This window comes from Excalfactoria chinensis, chromosome 16, assembly GCF_039878825.1.
Source record: "Excalfactoria chinensis isolate bCotChi1 chromosome 16, bCotChi1.hap2, whole genome shotgun sequence".
NCBI classification, from domain to species: domain Eukaryota; kingdom Metazoa; phylum Chordata; class Aves; order Galliformes; family Phasianidae; genus Excalfactoria; species Excalfactoria chinensis.
In genome coordinates, this window is record NC_092840.1 from 9,291,937 (window position 1) to 9,313,074 (window position 21,138).

Here is a 21,138-nt window from a genome sequence, read left to right on the forward strand (position 1 = left end):
GGCAATACCAATATGAAGGGCCTTCATTTCATTTGCAAAAAGAAGTATTTGCAGAACCACAAACTTTGCAAGTAATTAGCTTCTACATTCATTCTATAATATGAAATGACAGCTATTTATAATCTGTATTCCCTTGTTATCACTAGTAATAAATATTGCCTCACAATCCATTAGAGCTAATGAATGTCTTCAGTTCTTTAAGTATGCTATTATAAATAAATAATAGCGGTTTTAACACAAGTTTACATAAGGCAGACTTGGATCTTCTGATATTTGTATATTCCAACAGCGTAAAGTAAAAAATAAAAAATAAAAATCAGACAGCATTTATTTCCTTATGTATGAAGTGTGGCTCTCTTCAAGCAGCTGACAGTCACCAAGGTTTGGTTAGGAATGCTATTGCTCCACAACAAATGGCACTCCTCACAGGAAAAATAAGTGTCATTTCCACATGCAATAAACTTATTCAGCTATGACCTTCTGAAAAGAAGAGAGGATTCCTCTTAATGGCTAAGAGAAGATTAAATACAGTTGGGCAGACTGCAACACGGGGTTGGCAGCCTTGTTGCATAAAGAATTTAGCATAAAACCACCTTGTAGTAAGACAGATCTGCTATCAATTTTGAAGGTTGCCCCTAAACACAACTGTGCTGTCGAGAAAGTAGCAGTCCATTTTGATTACTTTATCTGCAAGATGGAACATGACTTCAAAAAATAACACAAACACAAGATCAGTAGAACAGAATGCAAGTTAATTTCCAGTGATATAACGTTTTGCAAACATGGGTTTGCACAGTAACAAAAGCAAACCTATGATGAAAGCCGAAAGAAAGGAATTTGATTAATTATAAACTGAATATATTTTAAAACTATTTAACTTGCTCTTCAAATCTTTTGTACAGTAACAGAAAAGGTTCGCTGTACATTTTAACTGCAGTGTCTCATACTGAAATCACCACTTTGGAACAAAAAACAGCATGAAAACAGAGCTACTGCTATAAGAGAATTCAGGCGCAAATTCAACATTGATTGTTAGTGCTACTCATAAACTTTAATTTACTCTTTCCAGGCACACAGTAGTAAAATGCCTTTGATGATACAACAGTGAAGATGTTTTTCAATAAAGAAATGGAAGGGGGGGAAAAAAAAGGACAAGTTTATTTTACTTTGTTGTGTTTTGTCATCAGCTGCACATTAAATTCTACTCTATCAGAATTTCTGCTACCAAATGACAGCATCTACTAGCTGAGCTATGTTGTTCAGACCTGTGATGAGGAGTGTCTGATAGAACCTACTGGGCATTTTCAAGGCAAACACCTCAGGGAAAGAAGTTACCTGTTTTCCCAGATACTCTCCATTTCCCTCCCCCTCCCTTTTATTCCTGCTTTAGTATAACATTTTCTGTTTATATTTCTGTGCATCTCTGCTTCTTAAAATCACCCTCAAGAAAGCAGTCCTATGGCCAGAAGACAGTAACCAGATACATTAATCATAGAAATTGGCAGGCTGTGAAATATAGATACAAAGAAGAAAGAACCTGACAGAGGATACATTAGAAAGGTCCTCGATAGATAAATAGACAGCATCACAAAGAAGAGAGCATTTTAATTAACCTTATATTTTTAGACAGACAGGCAAATATAATTTTCACACAAGTAGTAAGTAACTTGCTGGAAATAAATTGAGTAACTAAACTATGAATTACAGAAAGCTTATAACAGGAAGAACCAGAAATCCTCAACCATTACTCTGATATTCTGCACCCAGTCATTAATGTTGTCACTTACATACTACAGCCATTACCATACCTATAAGCTCCTGTTTTACAGGAATTCTGAGTTTAAAATGTGATTCCACTTAAATTGGACTGGAATTATTGTATGTTTTATATGGGGATTCTGCAGTAATGGCAGAAGTAACAGTAACATCTGCTTTAAAAGTCACGGTAATTCAGAGAATATCTTCTTCAAAAAATTAATTATGTACAAATTTAATGTTCAAGTAAAGCTGACTGGTTTTGTGCATACTTCCCTATAGAACACAGCAGCTCTTTCATTAGAAGATACCACTGAGACAGAGTGAAGACATTTAACAGAAGTGTGAGTTCATCTTGGCTCCAGCTTAAGTAGAGCATTTTCCACAAAAATAACAAACCTACTTTGAGTCTCAGTCTCAAGACAGATTTAATTATATGTAAGCTTTCCATTTTTACTACAAAGGACACTATGCACATGTTGATCAACAATAATCCTTTATGGTAGCTCTCTCATACGCAGTTTTGTCTCCATATAACCCAAATACTTTAATCCATTTCTTTGAATTTATATAAATTCCCACCTTCAAATTACAGCTTCTTAGTTATAAAAAATAGCACATCTCTATTCAGAACTGCTTACCCTGTCTTTGTTTAGCTTTCAGTAAGGTCTCTTAACTCCAGCACTCGCGATTTCTTTGTTCCTGTTTGACTGGAACAACACTGGATGCATTCTTATGGTACGCTCAAAATTTCTTTCATATCACTGAAGGACAAAAAGGGAGGCAAACAGTATTTTTCTTTAGAATCAGCCCAACACACTTTTCTTTCAAACCTACATCAGAACTGAGATATACTACGGTTTTCTACACTTTTAGCTAAAGGTAAACTGCATGATACTAGATGACTACACTTCTATTATGATGGAGGAAAAAATGATAGCTATAAGCCCAAAAAAGAAGGGCTTCCTACCTGCAACAGAATGAAAACAGAAAAATCAAAGAGATTCATATTTTTGTTTGTTACAGCTAGCTACTCTTCCTCCCAGTCACTTCAGCAAGAACTGAGTGTCTACATGAAACAACATGGGCATCCTACTATATAAAGACTTTAAAACAGAAGCCTACCATCATTTCAGGTTGTAGTTTCTTAATGAAGTTGAATGTCTTCAAATGCACTAAATAAGAAAGCACAACATACCCTACAACTAGCACCAAGTTTCCTTTCTGACTACGATGACGTATATTAGAATAAAAAATAAAAATGGGATAGTTTACTTACACACACAGAAAAAAAAGCTCTGTCATAGATATCTTTACTACAACGTAAATGTACCATCATGTATTCTTACATGCCTGCTCATGTTCCTACATGTATCCTTGAGTACTTTACAGTTTGAAAATAAACACTGTGCTGTACTCCTGTTCTTTGAGAACTACATGAGAACAAATAGCCTAGAACACCACATGCTGGAATAAACAGTGTGATGATGCTAGAGCCCTTAGGACTCACTTTGTCCTTTTTCAAAGACAGACACACGCTCACCCTTACCCATTTCTCTACATTATTTTCACATTACCAAATTAACACACATTAGCTTTTATAGTCTTGGAGTTAGCATATCCCCTCCTGTTCTTAATAATTCAGTGGAAAAACTATCAGCACCTGGTGCCGTGTTGTTCCTGGGTGTTCTGATTGCCTCTTGATTCTTCCACAAACAGCTCAGCTGGCTGGAAATTTGCTGTTTGTTCGCCTTTTATAGCTCATTAGAATCCTCCCTCCATCTTTCTGTCATTGCATTCTTTGTAACTGAGATTTCCATGTTTGTCCTTTATCTGCCTCGTGCACAGCTTGCACGTCCACCTCAAACGCTGATATCCTGGTAAAGTATTCTGAAGCTTGTTTATTACACGATCAATTCAACTGCTCAGAGCCATTCTGGTGCCGTATTATCTCTATGCTGAAACATCTGCATTACCAGACTTAAGGAAGTGATGAAAACATCACCACATATCCATATTTAATTACTTCCTTACTCCCTCTCATGAACAGTCTATTGTTTGTCCTTTAACTCCTCACGTTTTGTTACGAGGTGGTTTTTTTTTTGGAATCACGACGTGCTTAATTACAACGTTTATTACACCGCAGTCAGATCGTTCCTTCAGTGAACTCTTGCAGAGCTTTACTGACGTGACGAGAGTCGTGATGCTGAGGTAAACAATCCCACACAGCCTCGGGCCCGGCCGCACCGCTCATCCTGCTCAGCTCCCGCCCGCGAGGCCGCGCCTGCTCCCTCAGCACCGCCCCGCGAGGCCGCCTCAGCGCTTCGCCTGACGCACACACGAAGGAGCTCCCCCGCTCCGCACTTTCGCCACGCCCTTGACGTCAGAACCCTCTCCAGGCAACCGACCGGTTCTGCCTCACGCCACCTCGAACTACCCGCACCGCGGCCGTTGGCGGCACAGAGTTCGTTAGCGCTGCACGCTCGTTTGATTTCTCGCTCGAGTCCCAGAAATTTGAGGCGAATCTATCGAGTGCCGAAAAATAGATAGCTTTCCGCTTTGGCCAGCGGAAGCGGAAGGATCGCCATTTTGTTTCGGGTGATGGCGACTGTGGTGCCCTGGAGCTGTGGAGTTTAGCGCGGGCCCGGCCTCCTGGGGGACTCGCAGCTCGGACAGTCATTGCTACTGCGAGTTTCCTCCTCCTCGTCGCGCCCTCCGCCGATATACGGAGGGGTCGGGGGCTCTCGACGGATCGCAGAAGAGGCAGGCCCGCCGCCCCTCATGTTGTTGTCAGGCGGGGGAGCGGCTCCCGGGCCCCCCGGAGGAGGTGGAGGAGGAGGAGGTGGAGGTGGGAATAGCCGTGTGGAGCTGCTGGTGTTCGGCTATGCCTGCAAGCTGTTTCGAGATGATGAGAAGGCTCAGTACCAGGAGCAGGGGCGACACCTTATTCCTTGGATGGGAGACCCCAAGATCATGATCGATAGGTCGGTGTAACACAACCCCTAGACTGTGCTGCGAGATCTCCTGTTATAGCCTCTTTCTGTGCCTCCCCTTGTGCTGTGGGCAAGTGAGGGAGGGGGATGAGCGGAGGGCTTGCTGCCGGATGTGTGGGGATCTTCTTCACTGGCAGCGTTGGAGGGCCGCGTCTCTTGCTAGGCTGCTTCCAGTGCTGGGTGTGGAATCCTGCTGTCCCCTGGTAGTGGGAACTTGGGGTTCCCCTCTCTGGCAGTGTTGGGAGATTGCCATCTTTTTGACACCATTGTGTGGGGTCTTCCTCCTCCACTTGCTCAGGCTGAGTTTGCAGAGTGGAAGGTGGGAATGATCTGTTTTCCATGCAAACCACAGGCATATTTTCTCACTTGGAAACCAAGAGAGTTTATTAGTTTATTATTAGGAGCATTATGCGTTCTCTTAGCAAGCAGGGTGCAGTGTGGGAAGTGGAAAGATGTTTACCCACCGTACAGAAAATGAGGTTTATTGCTGTGTAATCTTGACTGCAAGCTGTTGATGAAGTACCCCAGGAGCAATTTCTTCATCTGATTGCATTTTCCTTGTGCCATGTGTGAATCGCTGTATCAGCCAGAATGGTTCTGGTTTTGGGCGCTTGCTTTTCGAATTTTATGTTGTAGGTGGCTTTTTAGGTTGTTGAGGAGTAGGTACCAGAGAGTACTGTGGCTAGAGAGTGTATCAGAATTTGGTGCTTTGAGTTTTATTCTGGTCTCTTAGGAGTTTCAGCAGTGCAGAGTGGGATTTAGAAACAGTTTATTCAGAATGAGTTTTCTGAATATTTATCTGTAGGAAGAAAATTAGAAGTCAAGTTGGGTATGCACGAGTGGAGCTCTGTGAAAGTACAGTTTAGTACAATTTTAGAAGAGTTATGGCTGACCCTGAACACCTCACTGGGAAAGATGGCAGGATTTTGACTTGAAAAGGATCACATGACATACTATACATATTTGTTCCCTCAATTTCATCATTAATTTAATGCTGGGCATGATTTTTCTTATTTCAATTTAACACACCTCTAATTGTCTTGGAAAAAAAAATCCACAAGAGTGGAGAAAAAAGAAAACCTTACACAATGTTGGATACTTATGGTTGAAGTTAATTTGTTACATTTGAGTAAATATGAATATGTAAAAAAACACCTTTATATTGATACTATGTTGCACTTCTTATCTACATGAGAAGTGTTGTAATACACATTTCTGATGGCAGCTCACTTCTATGATGGATTTTGTTAGTTAGTAGAGGCTGTTTTGCTGTTATATACAACAGTAACCCAGTTTGTGGTAGTTACAGAAATTGTTGGGAGCAAAAATAAGTATGTGCATGTACGTACATACATAAAATACCCCAAAAATTCAAATAACCTACATGCGTAAGTTAAGGAAGCTTGCATTTACTAATCCTGTAGACTCCTTTAGAAGCTTAGGTTCTTTTTATCTCCAGCAGCAGGAAGTCTTCACTTTCACCATTTTGAGAAAAGCACGTTGCTGTTGGAAGACATGGGTTGAAGGTTCTCTAACAGAGCTTGATTTACCAGACCTACATGTTTCATTAACGTTTTGCTATTAGAATATTTACTTTCTTTGTTTTTGGTCTAGCAAGTTGGCACAAATCAAGAGTTGTGTGTGGGAAGACACCTCAGCGGAGTGGACTTTACTGACACTTTTCAATCAGTTTCTTTTATGATGCGCCCACATAATCCCAATGCAATGCTTTTCCTGCAAATAAAATTATTTCTGCGTAGTAGAAAGGAAGTGTACATCATTGATCTTTGCCGTTTTTACGGTGAACCTCCTTAAATTGCATGTATATGTTACTGTTCCTATGTATGTGTGTCTCTCTATCACATAACCCAGAACTTATTTCCTCAGCCAAATGGCTAGGGGCCGAGCCTAGCCATGATTTTACCTCCAATGGACGCAAGTTTCTATGGTGAAGATATCTCCTGAGAGTTCGGGACTAGCAGAAAGAAGCGAGGAAATTTCGACCGTTTGGTTCTTACGGATAGGTATTTATGTATTCGGGTTTGTGTGAATGTAAGCTATTTGACTTTCCAGAAAACGATATTTTGCAAGTGACGTTGATTGGTTGGTTGAACCACGTACGGTAAGAGCTGTTAAGGAAATGGATCCCACTTAAACTATTAAAGGATACCTTTGCCTTTAATTGTAATAATTTTTTTTAGTTTCTTTGAAAGGAATTTAGACTATTAAACAAATTTTCAATAGTTGGTGACAAATGATAAGCAAAATTAAATGTAAATTCTAAAAGGGAGTATGCTTTAACATGTAAGTGCTTTTTTTTGTTGTTTTTTGTTTTCATTTTTAATGGGTAAGTATTTAAGTAGTCACATGAACTCAAGCCCTAAGTTTTTTGCATTGACCAGCTTTTTCGTCCTGCAGGTATGATGGGCGCGGTCACCTGCATGACCTTTCTGAATATGATGCTGAATATTCTACGTGGAACAGAGATTATCAATTGTCTGAAGAGGAAGCTAGAATAGAGGCCCTCTGTGATGAAGAGAGGTATTTAGCCTTGCATACGGACTTGCTTGAGGAGGAGGCGAGGCAAGGTATTACTCAAGGAAACTTCCTGAGTTAGCACATGTTTAAATAAAATAATTATGAAATTAAATTAACTCCTACTTATTTTATACTCTCTTTTTTTCTGATGTTATCTTGACAGTACCCAGTGGATTCGAAAAACGGGAGTCTTTGCGTATGTGAGAGGACCACAGGATAGTTTAAATATAGATCCACACAGAAATTGCCCTGATTCTGAGGGCACTGGAATTTCAACCCCTCCCCCAAAAAAGAATAAAATAAACACATCCTGCTTCTTTTTCAGTGCCATATAACTGAAAGCCATTGTTCTTGTCTGCATAATTGTGTTAGAATGTCTTAACCATCAGCCTTTATCTCTTCAGGGAGATATTAGTAGTCAGCATATGTACATGCTGCCTTTTTCTATTTAATTTTTAATGAAAGTTAAATTAATTAGGTGAAAACGTCTCATCTGAAAATCTAAGTAAGAATCATTACCTTTTATTTTATTTTTTTATGACATAAGCTCTTAAATATGTTGTATTAATTTATAATTGTGTTTTTGTTCAAGAGGAGGAATATAAAAGACTGAGCGAAGCTTTGGCAGAAGATGGTACCTATAATGCAGTGGGATTCCGTTATGGCAGTGATTATTATGACCCTTCAGAACCCACTGAGGAGGAGGAGCATCAGCCTGCAAAACAAAGAGGTAAAGGACAAAAGCAGTGAGCCTTAGTTAAGGGAAAGAGCTTAGCTCTTCTGTCTCCCATGCTAATCTTAATTGAAGTCAGTTGAGTTTTTAACATGAAATCTTAAGGAACCTTTCAGTGTTAATGAACTCTTAGTGAAGTTAGAATTGTTTAATTAGTGAGTGGGCTTGTTTATCTTTATTATATATTGCTATATAATATATATATTATATATATACTCTTACTGAGATGTGAGATGTGTTTGTTTTACCAAGGTATGGAATATAATGCAGGATTGTTTTAGCTATTAAAGATTGTTTGGTTGATCTTGCTGTTGTGTGGGGAAGTCTGACTGTGTCAGGGCAGTATCGCTGGTGCTTGCATTCCACCAAGGGGTTCTCCTGTGCTCTTCAGTGCTGATGCTGGATTTGTGTTGTCTTTTTCAGTCTAATCATTTGTTTTATTCCCTTATGTCAGATAGATTGCATAACCAAATAATTTGTCTTCTTTGCATACAGTTTTTCAGTGTTTCTTGTAAAATGGGTGTGTTGCGTGTTGTGTAAATGTGTGTACAGCTTGCACCTGCAGAAAAATTGGGGATGGTTAAGAGTATGTTTTTAGTTTGGCTGCTACGTTGTTCTCTGCTGCTCAGATATTAGAAAAGTGAATGTTCCCCTCTCTGTTGGTTGCTAAAAATGGAATCTTTTGGACCTTATAGCATGTCTTCATTGGAAGAAGCATTTGCAAAGCTGTGATAACATACCATAGTGTTATAGTAAAAGATTCACGAGTTCTAGTTTTATGTGGGTTGCTGTACATGTTTTTATTTCCTGGAAAGGTGAGATACCTAGAATAATGTATTTCAGTTTTAATGGAATCATTCTTTCAGTAGTAAGGTACAGATTGAACATTAATGAGTCACTGAAAAAAGAGAGAATTATTCCAATTTTCAAGTTAATATTTATTTAATCAATATTTGATACTGCATGGAAGCTCCATACTAAACTGTTACAAAATCTTTCATTGTAATGTGAGAGTTCTGTTGCTGCTGACAAGACGCAGAAATCCTCATAGTAGCTCATGGGATCATTATCTTGGTTGTTAATTTTCTTATCAGACTATGAAGTGAAAACTTATAGTAATGATGGATGACAAAGGGGCACGTCCTGGTAGTATTTGAGAGTAGTTGGAGAAAAAGATAGAAACATCAGTAATATGTTTTGCTGTAGTTGAAACTGTACAGCTTTTTAATAGATAGCTGTATGGTAGCCATTTCCAATAATATAGGACTATAAATCCTTAAATTGATTTTTATAAATTGCAATAGAGTAAAATTCAGTATTGGAAGATGCTTGTAACAGTAATGTGTATTAACTGTACTTCCAATACTGAATTTTACTCTACTGCAGCTGGAGCTGCTGCCAAATGAAACAGAGCTGTTCTTTGCTGCTGCTTACTTTCCTTAATGTCCTAATTTCTGTGAGCCTTTGTGGGCTTGAAATGGTTGAATATATTTTAAATAAGTAAATAAATTGCATATAGCAGTATAAAAGGTTACCGTCTTTCGTTCATGGCTAACAGTTTGCACACAAGTAGTAACTATGACTCCTGATGTGCAACTAGGATGTCTGATGCCTGTGTCCATAGTCTTCCTGACCGGTATGAGGTTACTAGTAGTTTACAGTGTGTCAGAGCATTTAGTCTGCACATGCATTTTCGAAAGGACACAAAATATTGACTTGAACTTTAATGCATGTATTATTGTACAAATGTCATTGCTTTATTTACACTTTTCATCCCTGCAAGTTAAGTGCTAGTTTGCATTTAGCTATTTATAACTTCTTGAAGCCCATCAGTAATAACATTGTAACATCAGAATGATACAATGTTGCCTTAAAAATGCAGGCATAGGCCTCAATGTCCAAGTTAATTTCCCCTCCATTAATGTTTTTGTTTGCACTCTCTAAATTGCTAGAATATAACTAAAGTTCATTTTTCCTCAGAAGGCAGAGGAATCGTATCTAAATGTCTTCAGTGTTACTGCTAATAGTTTCATCTGAGAAATTTCTGGGCTGCACATCCTTTTATCTAAACTTCATTTTTTGTAATTTTTTGTTAATGTTTGAATATATTCTCATGTTCTGTGTTGTAATATTTTTCTCTGTCATTTGTTGTAGAAACATCTCAGACAGAAAATGTGGAAGAAAACGAAGAACCTTTTGTTGCCCCTCCAGGACTGAATGTACCTTCTGATGTGGAACTGGTATGTCTGCACTTTTAATACATACTACATTTCTCTGGGTTTGTGGTGCTTTTTCTCCATTAATTTCATTTTGATGGACTTGAAATTATTCTCAAATTGTACCTTCATTTCAAATCTACTTCTTTAATATTTAAAGTATGAATCTTCTTATTCATGCTGAAATTGACTGTGCTTACATTACACTGAGTGTATTAAGTATCACTTCAGGTGTTACAGATCATGTGGAAAGGTGGATGTGCAGTCCCAGTCTGAAGGGTGTAGGAAGTGACTGTTCATAAAGGCTGCATTTAGACTAGCTTATATAAAGAGGAAAGTAATTGTTTATTTCTTGAAGATTCTGAAATAACTTCAAAGTTATGTTTGCACCAGAATTTGCTACATTCTAAACTGTAGGCCTAATGGCAGCTTGCATATTTTCCTTGAGGGAAGCTGAACAGTTCTTTTCCTTCCAAGATCCTTCACTTAAGTAATGTTGGTGTTTCAGTACAGTTGTAAACACGAAGACTTCAAGTTTCAGAAGAGATACTGGAAAGTCATATAATATTCTTTCTGTACTTGCCTTTGGCTTGTCTTCTCAGCTTCATAATCTTGTATGGTCAAGACCTAAAGCAGTTTGTTAGAATAACTGACAAAGGTGACAGGGTATTTAAGACTGTTCATCTGTTTCATCAGCCATTAGTTGAAAAGTCCAGTTTTGTTTTGTTTCAAATATGAGACTAAGAGCTGTTTGACATCTCTGTCTTGCATCATTTTCTATTTTTTTCTGTGCAGTCTTGCAGTATATTTCAGCAGATCAGTGCTTGCAAACCCACTGCTGAGTGGGTTGACTGGTTTTGACCACAGCATTTAAGAAGTCTGTGGATGCCATGGAAGTGTGCAGGAAGAGGACACTGTCAGTTGGTTTTATGAAGAAAGTTTAAGAATTGCTGTGTTTTCTCAAAAAAAGAGCATATTTGAGAGGCAAGATAAGATCTCTGGGCTCAGTCAGGAGTGAAGGGATGTTGTTTAACTTGCGGTAAGGGATACTCACTTGGGAAAATTTTTAATTGCCGTACTAATTGAAGATTGTAACAGAATACAAGACTAGATGATAGCACTTCCCACTATTTGACTATTCTTCACAGTTTTTTTCTGTGTTCTGGCAGGTACTCTTGCTTTTAGAAGTTATAACAAATAGTTCTAATCTGTTTAATTTAGTGGTTTTTTTATTAAATGTTGTAGGATAGTGAAGTATGTCTGTGATGTCTGCATTTACTTGATGGCCATGTAATGTATTTTGTTTATAAAATTTCTGAAGTTTTGCAGATCACTGGTGCTTCAGAGCTTATAAAAAATGTCAGTTTCAAATTCAGAACCACGTAGTAATTTCCGGTGCAATCTTTCTTGAGCTTCCTTGCTGATTTGTTGCTTTGTTCATAAATCTCTAGGCCTTGAAATGCATGTTATGTTTCAGCGTAAGAACTGCAGAAGAGGATAAATTTCATATATGGCTAAATTGTGAAACAGACTACGAACAAAACAGTCCATTTGTTGAGAGCCTCGTTATCTCTAATTAAAATACTCTTCAGTAGCGTGCTAGAGGGACAAGTGAAATTTGAAACAACTAATTATTTTTCCTGATTGAACATGTTGTTCTAATATAGATTCCAACTGGCTGAAAATAGATTCTAAATATGTGCAGTTTAGTCTCATTCAGACTTTAACCCTGAATAGAGCATCACTGTCCCTTGTGCTTCTGATCTTCTGAAAAAGAATCTTCTGAGGTCTGTGACATATATATGCCTTTGGACCAATAACAATTCAAAGCTGAAATGAATCGTTAGTGTGACATTTCATTTATTATAGGATTGCACAGTTTGTTGAGTACAAGAAAGAAAGAGACTTATCTAAATATGAAATAAAGAACAACTAACGATTTATTCATTCTTTAAGCATATTCTTGTTCTTCTCACTCCTTGACATGGCATGGGATTGCAAGAGTGGAAATGCATAGGTGCTACTTACATTTCTTCATTTTCTTTTATTGCTAAAGTAGCCAATGATACTTTTTGGGACATGGCAACACGTAAAATTGCAGTATGTTTGTTTTACAATGCAACATATTCTTTCCATGAAAAGACATAGTCATAAAATAGCTTGGGGAGGAAAGTACCTTAATGGTCATTTAGGCCTGAGCTCAGTGCTCTAGATGGAGCCTCATGAGGGCAACGTTGTAAGAGGTTTTTATAGCTAGGGGACAATATTTGCACATTTAGTGATAACTGCACGGCGGATATCCAAAGCATCTTAAGATTTAAAGGTAGATCCACTGTATGTTGGCACTGCTATGTCAACAAACATGTCTGTCTCCTCTCTCGTGTTGATGGTGGTGTCTGTATAGCCCTGGAGCGTGCCTGGCTCTAAAGAATGTTCTTGCTGCATCAAATTCAACCAGAATTTGTTCCCCAGTTCAGTTTGGTGTGATAGATGCAGAGCATCTTGCAAAAGGAAATGAAAGAGCTGCTGGGGAAGGTGGGGTCTGTTTGTTTTCTTTCTCATTGTTGACATGCTTCCACCAGTTGAAAGTGATGATGACGCTGTTGGTAGAGAAAGCTGAGAAGGCGGTCAGGGAACTGCTGCTCTTTCTGCTTCCTTCTGGAGTTTGGCAGACTCTGCAAGCTGCTTCTGAAAATATAAATATGTGTTATTTTACTCCCACAGCCACCAACAGCAAAAATGCATGCGATTATAGAACGAACGGCAAATTTTGTCTGCAAGCAGGGAGCACAGTTTGAGATTATGCTGAAAGCCAAGCAAGCACGCAACTCCCAGTTTGACTTCTTGCGATTTGATCACTACCTCAATCCCTACTACAAATTCATTCAGAAGGCTATGAAGGAGGGACGATATGCTGCTCCTTCAGAAAATAAAGCGGACGAGAAAAAACGTAAGTAGTTGTTTGTTAAATAAATGGCTTTGGGGTGTGAGTCAATAGGACATCCACTGATCTTTTTTGGTAAAGTAGCCCTATATTTGGGGGGTTTTGTAGTAGCAGTACTGTTACACTGTAGCTGAGATTGATGTCACAATTCAGGATTTTTGCATAAGCTTTTCTAGAAGAAAATGTTGTTTAGGAAAACTTGCTCATACAAAACTGCTACAATCTTGGAGCTTTTATAAACACTTCTATAGCACTAGTCCAACAGAAGTTTGTAGTGTCATCATTTATCTGTGTTTTTGTGAATAAGTAGATTTATGAAAAGTGTTGTTATTTAGAAGAATATATGCTTGTCCTGTACCCTCTTCGTCTCCCAATAAAAATCGGTAGCAAATCCAAGTTAAATTGAGACATTGCTTTTATTCAGACTCGAAAGTCAAATCTGAGGAGGAGGATGACGATGATGATGATGATGATGGAAACTATCTGCATCCAAGTCTCTTTGCATCTAAAAAATCCAGTAGACTTGAAGAGCTCATGAAGGTACTTCATTGTATTATTTTTGAAAAATTAACCAATTCTGATATAGGAACTGCAGAAACAGTAATTTCAGTATTTGAACAATATTATTGATAATTACCTAATGATAACAACCAAATTAGGTTGATCATACCATGTTTTTTAAATATGCACTTCCAGTTTTAATCTATTTCTGTTCTCAAATTTTTTTTCAGCCTTTGAAGGTAGTAGATCCTGATCATCCACTTGCAGCACTGGTCCGCAAAGCACAATCAGATAATAATTCATCAACACCACAATCAACAGATGGGGCAGCTGTACAAACATCACAAGTAGAATACTCCTCTGATTGTAAGTGCATTGTGATTAGTCAGCTGGTGGTGTGCAGGGACTAGTGGGAGGAAAATACGTTAAATTCATATTTGATCATTCATAACTGATATTTATTCTTTCCCAATCTTAGCTTAATTCTTTCCCAATTTTAACTAAGCTCAACTGCCTGCAGTGTGAGTTAGCTTAGGAAGAATTATTTCATGTCAGGTTGTTTTTTGTAGACTTCCTCTGGTTCACTTTTTTTTTTTATCACCTCTACCTATTTGGCTTCCAGCTGTGTCTCAGTATATTCTGATTCTGTCTTCTTAATCTATGCATTTCTTCTTCATTTTTTTACATGATGAATTAGATACCATTTCTTAGTGCATTGTTGATAAATCTAAATTCTTGTGGTTTTGTACTGATGCAGTAGTTATTTGTTTTATTGGAAGTCTTTCTTTTAAAAAAAAACATTCTTAAATATGTTTTCTTTATAGCAACTGTGGCAGCCATGTATTACAGTTACTATATGCTACCTGATGGAACCTACTGCCTCGCACCTCCACCTCCAGGAATAGATGTTGCAACCTACTACAATGCCTTGCCTGCAGGGGTGACTGTATCAAGCGCTACAGGGGTAGCAACTGTACCTCCACCCCCTGGTACAACACCCCCACCTCCCCCTGACACAACTGATAGCAGCAGTGGGTTGACCCCTACCACGACTTCTACAAGGTACCAACATAATTTTATAGATATGTTTGTTTGGTGGAGGGGTCTCTTTCCTACGCTGCAGTACAAAATATTTAGGGACAGCTTTGTTATTGGCAGTGCCTCAGTCACATTGCCGTTATCAGTACAGCTTTGGCTACCTGGTTTCACTTTGGTCTTTGATATTGTGTGGTTGTTTTATTTAACTTCTGTGAAGTCTTTGCTAGTTGGAAAATCAGCAGTTAGTTTAACTGCATAATGAGGCTGGGGAGCAAGCCTCTATTTCACATTTTTTTGTTAAAACAGGAGACTGAAAGGTATTTATATTCTGTTTATAAAAACAGTGTGTTTTTTATGTTTTCAGCACAATTGCTCCAGTGGTTGCCATTATACCTCCACCCCCAGATATCCAACCTGTTATTGACAAGCTAGCTGAGTATGTTGCTAGGAATGGGATAAAATTTGAAACAAGTGTTCGTGCCAAGAATGATCTCAGGTAAGAGAAGACATTATTTCACTCTTTATTTTAAAAGTTGAGGATTTCATTTACAAGTATATTAAAAGGGCACACAGATCTCAAGAAGGGAATTACTTTGTTGTTTTATTTAATGAAATTCAGAGACCTACTGAAAGGTGATGGCAAAGTGTTATTGCTCAAATCATCAAAGCAACCAAGCAAGCAGAAAGCTTCTGTAGAAACCATGCTTTCAGCATATAAGAACTGGAAGTTTACACATACATTACAGTCCTTCCAAATACCAAATAGGGTTCCATCTGCAAGAGAGATTTAGACAGCAGTGGATTGTTGGGATTTACTGTGTTTGTGTGCATTTTCACAAATTCATTTTTCTTTTAACAGATTTGAGTTCTTGCAACCATGGCACCAGTATAATCCTTACTATGAATTTAAAAAACAGTTCTTCCTTCAAAAAGAGAGCAGTGACAACTGTCAGGTATGTGTGTTAAAACTGCAGTGTAAGTGAGAAAAGGACTTGCTTATCTAGTGTATTACTGTGAGTCTTGTTAAAAATTGAACTCTGAATAATGGAGAACTTGTTCAGCAAAGAATGTGAATCCTTTTTTTGTTGGTTTTTCATTTTGTATAGCATTTAATTTGCGATATGTGAGTTGATAGGATATTTAGTTCTTGCTTTTTAGTATGATCAGCCACTCGCTGTGGTTGTATTCTAAAATGGCAAGCCATGAATCTTAATATATTCCTTGTAGAGGTCTAGAGACTTGTAGAATTAGGATTAGTGTTCTTTTGTCACAAAGGTGAGATATAAATTTTTAACAGCTTCATGGTTCTTTGTAAAGTCGTAGCTAAACTACGTTTCTGGCATGATTTTTTCTGAGGGAGATTTTATAAGAAGAATACTGGCACGGCTGACTGAAATAATACTGGACCTTCAAAATCTCATGACAGCTTATTACTTCCTTTGCTTACTCTACTCGTGTAATTAGAAGATAGTATCCAGACTTGGCATCCTTATTTCTAACCATTCTCATGTTAGCTAATAGCATTAGATTGTTTGTTCTCTTACTGAAAAGAAAATTGCAAATATTATCAGAAATATTTTATCTGATGTTAACTTTTCATGGGAAAGAGCTATTTTCTTTTTAGGCCCTATGTCATTTGTCATCTCAAGGCTTATATTGGAGTGCTCAACAATTAATTACTTAAACTGAAAGAAGGTAGGCCTGTGGGTAAACTCCTCAAAATACCTTTCTGGAAAGTGAAGAAATTCGATAATATTCAATGTTTGAAACGCTTGTCTCATATTTTAACTGTGAAAAATGCTTTGAAAACGCTGTTTTTAAAGATAAGCTGCAGTAAATGTAATCTTATTCAATTGATAAGTTACATGCAAAATCATCCTGTACTACAATGATAGTTTTTGTTCTAGAATTTCTGATTTGCAAACTAGTTCGTTGAATTCATAAGAGTTACATAATTAATTAATTGGGACAATATTTACTTTCTGGGGAAACTGCACCCCAACCAAAAATGTAGTAACAAAAGTTTTCTTTTAGGTGTTCCTTTTTTGGAACCTTTTCCTTCTAGGTGCTTGCTAAGTAAGCAAGCAGAAACTGGTTCAAGTTCCCTTTGGTTGTATGTAGCAGTGCAGATCATCCTACTGCAAGATTTTGTAGATAATGCCATTCTCTTTAATTTTTTAGAAAAAAGATTTCAATATTATTTTTATGCTTTAATAACATAAGTATAGGCAACTAATGCAATTGTTTATTCTCCATTTGGTCATTAAAGTTAATAGAGAATTGTACTGTTGGCTTCAGTAAATACATGAAGTCCATTTCTTCTCCAGGGATTTTCAGTAATTAGTTCTGTTGGTAAGGGAAAGGCTTCAGGGAGCAATGGAGGGAACTCTTCAATACATTATATTTCAATATTAAATATATTTAACAGCAGCCATTGGGAAGCAGCCAAAGTGTATGTTGAGAGAGACTCATTTAAATGTTAAATTATTTAATGTGATCACCCAACTTGCTGTGTAAATATGTTTAATATTCTACAGTATCTGTCTTAATATTTTTATAGTAGGAGTGTAGATGTTGTCTTGAATGCTTCAGTTGCATAGCAGTAGAACCAGTCGTTGTTTACTCTTCTGGAGATCTTAGCAGATCTCTACTATACCAGTTTAATATCGCAAAAGCCATCAGTAGGTCTGATGTTCTTCAGCAAAAGGTTAGAAGTCATCAAACATTAACCTCTGTTCATCTCTATAGTAATTTAAATTTGTAAAGAAAGTATCATGTAATTATATATTAGCAAAAAAAAAAATGTCAGGAGCTTTCATTCTGTCACTGTCAGTCAGTTTAATGGATTTTGTCCTGGACCCTGGAGATCAAGACCTAAAAGGATATACTTTGGAAAGAAAGTACATGCTTTTAGGGTCTGGTTTCAAAAAGCACCATTTTTGAAACAGTTGTTTGGCAGAAGTGTACCAACGGAAGAACATTTTCTTACCTGTAAAATAACATCTTACTGCAGATTTTTAGTCTGTGCAGCCTGTGGGTTTATGTGAAGCAGTGTGTTATATTTATAAGAAGCAGGCTTTCAGTCCTGACTGCTTATTGAGGTACAATTAGCTGTTGGTAGTGATTTTTGAAATGGCTGGCAGAATTGCAGCTCCCCAGGCACTGTATTAACTCTGTCCTAAGCTACTCAGTTGGTAAGTTTGCATATTTCTTTTGAAAAGGGAGTATCTTCGTCAGAAGATGTTCCAGCAGATACTACCACTGATGCACCAAGTGAGACTCAGCTTACAGATGGGCACACACCTGAAGATGGGTCTGAGCCAATTGCTAAGGGAGCTTCAGAAACTAAAAAGGATGTTCCTCCTAAAACTGTCAGTGATGGCAAATTGGTAAAAGGTATGTTGGCACAATTTGTTGGCCATAAAAATATTTGTCAGCACATATTGCAGAATAAAAAAAGGGGTGGTAGAGGGTGTGGGAAAGAATTTCAGCATGCAGAAAGTATTTTCATTAAAAGCATCAAAAAGAAACAGAAATAATCAATGTGTTTGTTTTCTTATTTTGTGAGGTATTTACTGTCTGACAGAATTAAATTGGTTTGTTTCAATTTTGTGCAAAGTTGAAAGCTTTCATCAGTGTTCAAAATAGAATCTTATTTGTCATTTAAAACTTGACAGTTCCAAGCTCTGCGTGAGGAAGAAGTTATCCCTTCTGAATAAAAGCAATAGTCTTATGAAACCATGTGTGTGGAGGAAGTGTACTAGGCTTCTTACTTGGTTAATCAGCATGTGGGATGTTAGTCATACTGAAGGAAAAAAAAAACATCCTTTTTGTGTTCCAGTGGACTGTTGTTCCTCTTGCATTTGCAGCAGCAGAGGAACAATGTGGAAGGATCTCCTGAAAGACAGACAGCTAACACACTGTCGTTACTGTGTGAGAAGAGACATATAATTTTGAGTGTGGGAGACACTTAACTGATTTAATATGGTTGTGTCTAGAAAATGGTTTGTATCTGAAATACAGGGATTTATTATTTGAGACTGAACAATACAGGGCAAAGCTTACAAGCTTGGGGTTTTTTTTGTTTGTTTGTTTTGGTTTCTTTCATGGCGTAGGCTACAGATGTTATGGATGGTTAAGCCGAATTCAACCTGCTTTCCACTGTAGTGTAATGATGTGTAAAATCTAACCCATTCATTCACAGCATCATTTGCTCCAATAAGCTTTGCAATCAAGGCCAAAGAAAATGACCTTCTTCCTTTGGAGAAAAACCGTGTCAAATTAGATGATGACAGTGACGAGGAGGAAGAAGAGGGCAAGGAAGGCCAGGAGAGTGCTAATAGTGCTTCAAACAATACTCCAGCTGTTACCACTCCTTGTGTTGCTCCTGAAGAGAAAAAACCTCAGCTTACACAGGAGGAGTTGGAAGCTAAACAAGGTATCTCATGTTACACTGAAAACAAAATGACAGATGGAGTCCTTCGTAAAGCGTAGCGTTTTGAGTATTTTCAGTCATCACTCTGTCATGTTAGCAGGAATCAGGATTTTTTTCTATTCCCACCGTTCTTTGTTTATTTTTCAATAGGAATTTTCATTGGTTGCTCAGTTAAAACTGGCACTGTAATATGTTGTCACTGATTGCTTTGACCTAATGTGTGATCTGTTATTCACAGCCTTAGAATGAAACACTAAACTTCTAGTTTCCAGTTTGCATTGACACAGCCCAGAAAAAGACATGTCCATTTCTCATTTTCTTCACAGAACAGTGAAATGCTTCCAGCTATTTTTCAATAATGTAGCGTGCCCATGTGCACTAATATCACCTTGCTGATGTTTTGTTACTGTTGCAATGAAGTGCCATTAAGTGTCTGTATGGGTTTTTCTGTTACTGTGTTTGTGTATGTAAGGGCATAAAGGTAGGCTGTGTGAATTGAATGAAATGGCCTTTTAAAGGAATCATCCCCCAGGCAGTTGCATAGTAGAGATTGTTTAATGAAGTAGGGATGCTGTCATTGTTTACCAGCTTGAAAACTTAATGTTCTCTTAGAACTCTGAGTGTGCCACAGGACTTTAATTTTTTCATTTTCAAAATATACTTTTTTTTCCACTCCTAAGTAGTAGTTTTGTTCTACACAGAGTATGCTGTAGTGGTATGCATCTGAAGCAAATAGGAAATATTTTCCATGATAATACATGAAGCATAAGAGAAGAAGCTCTGTGTGGGTAAACTGTAATTAACCAAATAAGTTATGCTGTATGCACAAAACTGGAAGTGTAAGATAGAACAGGTTAGGCAAAATTTCCATTAGGTGCATCACTAAATGAAGTGGCTTGTTTTCTTTCTTTAATAACGTAATAGTAATTGTTGCTTGTAACAATAGCAAAAAGTTTCTGAAGGTATCTGGAGCTTTTTTATGATGTATGCAGGTGGGATGGAAGATGTGAGGGAATGACATGGCCTGTGAGAAAAGCAAAATAAAGACTCTGCATTACTTTAAGAAATATGAAGAGGAAGAGCCTCCGAATTTATGCTGCTGCTGTTTTAGACAGCTTTCATAAATACTGAGCAAAGCATTTTCAGATTTTCGTGTCAGTTTCTTTGACCTTAAAGATTTTTACGTTGCTGTTAATGCTTTTTGTTAGGGAATTGACATTATCTATAAATTATAAAGGCTAGAATTTCATCATTTCAAGCTAATGTGTCCTTACTAGTGCTTTGAATGGAAGTCCTAGAAAAGGTTTGAGTATATAGCTGGGGGGGGCTGTTTGGTTACTCTGTTGGGTTTTGTTTCTTTGAAGGAAACTTCAAGTTGCACATGTGTAGATCACACTAAACTTGATATTTAATTCTCTTAGCAAAACAGAAACTTGAGGATAGACTGGCAGCTGCAGCAAGAGAGAAGCTTGCACAAGCTTCCAAGGAGTCAAAGGAAAAGCAGCTACAAGCAGAACGCAAAAGGAAAGCTGCACTGTTCTTGCAGACCCTGAAAAATCCTCTGTCAGAGGCGGAAACCGAGAAGGTTGAGGAGAATTCTTTCAGTGTTGAGGTAAGGGGGAGATAAATTTCTCTTTACCATAAAGCTATCAGAAGACTTACTGGTAGGATGTTAATCTGGCAGTATTTTATCAGTTTGAGTGAAGAGATGGAAGATTTCTCCAAAAGGAGAGAAAGTTGTATTTTAAGCACTGTTAATCTTTTTCAGTTATCTGAGATGTTTCTTACATGTCAGTTAAGTACTGGTAGAGAAACATGATGTGAAATTCAGAGTTCAGTCTGCCAGTTAGAAGAAGCAAAATGAGCTTGCAAAATTACGTCTGCAGTAGTGGCCCATGAATTTGAATGTTTCCCTTTCAAATTTGTTTAGGTATTTATTTTAATATTTGCTTATTTAACGTGTATTTTGTTGCGAGTTGACATCT

General features: G+C 37.6%; 1 protein-coding gene across 6 annotated transcripts in view; it reads left to right on the forward strand.

Moving 5' to 3' along the window:
* Positions 1-4,169: 4,169 nt before the first annotated feature.
* Positions 4,170-21,138, forward strand: part of SFSWAP (splicing factor SWAP) — a 35,043-nt gene continuing 18,074 nt past the window's right edge. The window contains exons 1-13 of one of the 6 annotated variants that reach the window (XM_072350829.1): positions 4,170-6,772; positions 7,167-7,289; positions 7,879-8,016; positions 10,174-10,259; positions 12,960-13,185; positions 13,604-13,719; positions 13,911-14,046; positions 14,505-14,742; positions 15,083-15,214; positions 15,578-15,671; positions 17,940-18,114; positions 18,923-19,156; positions 20,575-20,765. In XM_072350829.1, the coding sequence (XP_072206930.1) occupies positions 7,280-7,289; positions 7,879-8,016; positions 10,174-10,259; positions 12,960-13,185; positions 13,604-13,719; positions 13,911-14,046; positions 14,505-14,742; positions 15,083-15,214; positions 15,578-15,671; positions 17,940-18,114; positions 18,923-19,156; positions 20,575-20,765 (1,776 nt within the window). In that variant the 5' untranslated portion in view covers positions 4,170-6,772; positions 7,167-7,279. Of the gene's footprint in view, positions 7,337-7,878; positions 8,017-10,173; positions 10,260-12,959; positions 13,186-13,603; positions 13,720-13,910; positions 14,047-14,504; positions 14,743-15,082; positions 15,215-15,577; positions 15,672-17,939; positions 18,115-18,922; positions 19,157-20,574; positions 20,766-21,138 lie in introns of all 6 variants that reach the window. The other 5 variants (XM_072350827.1, XM_072350830.1, XM_072350826.1 and 2 more) reach the window with 5 other exon arrangements.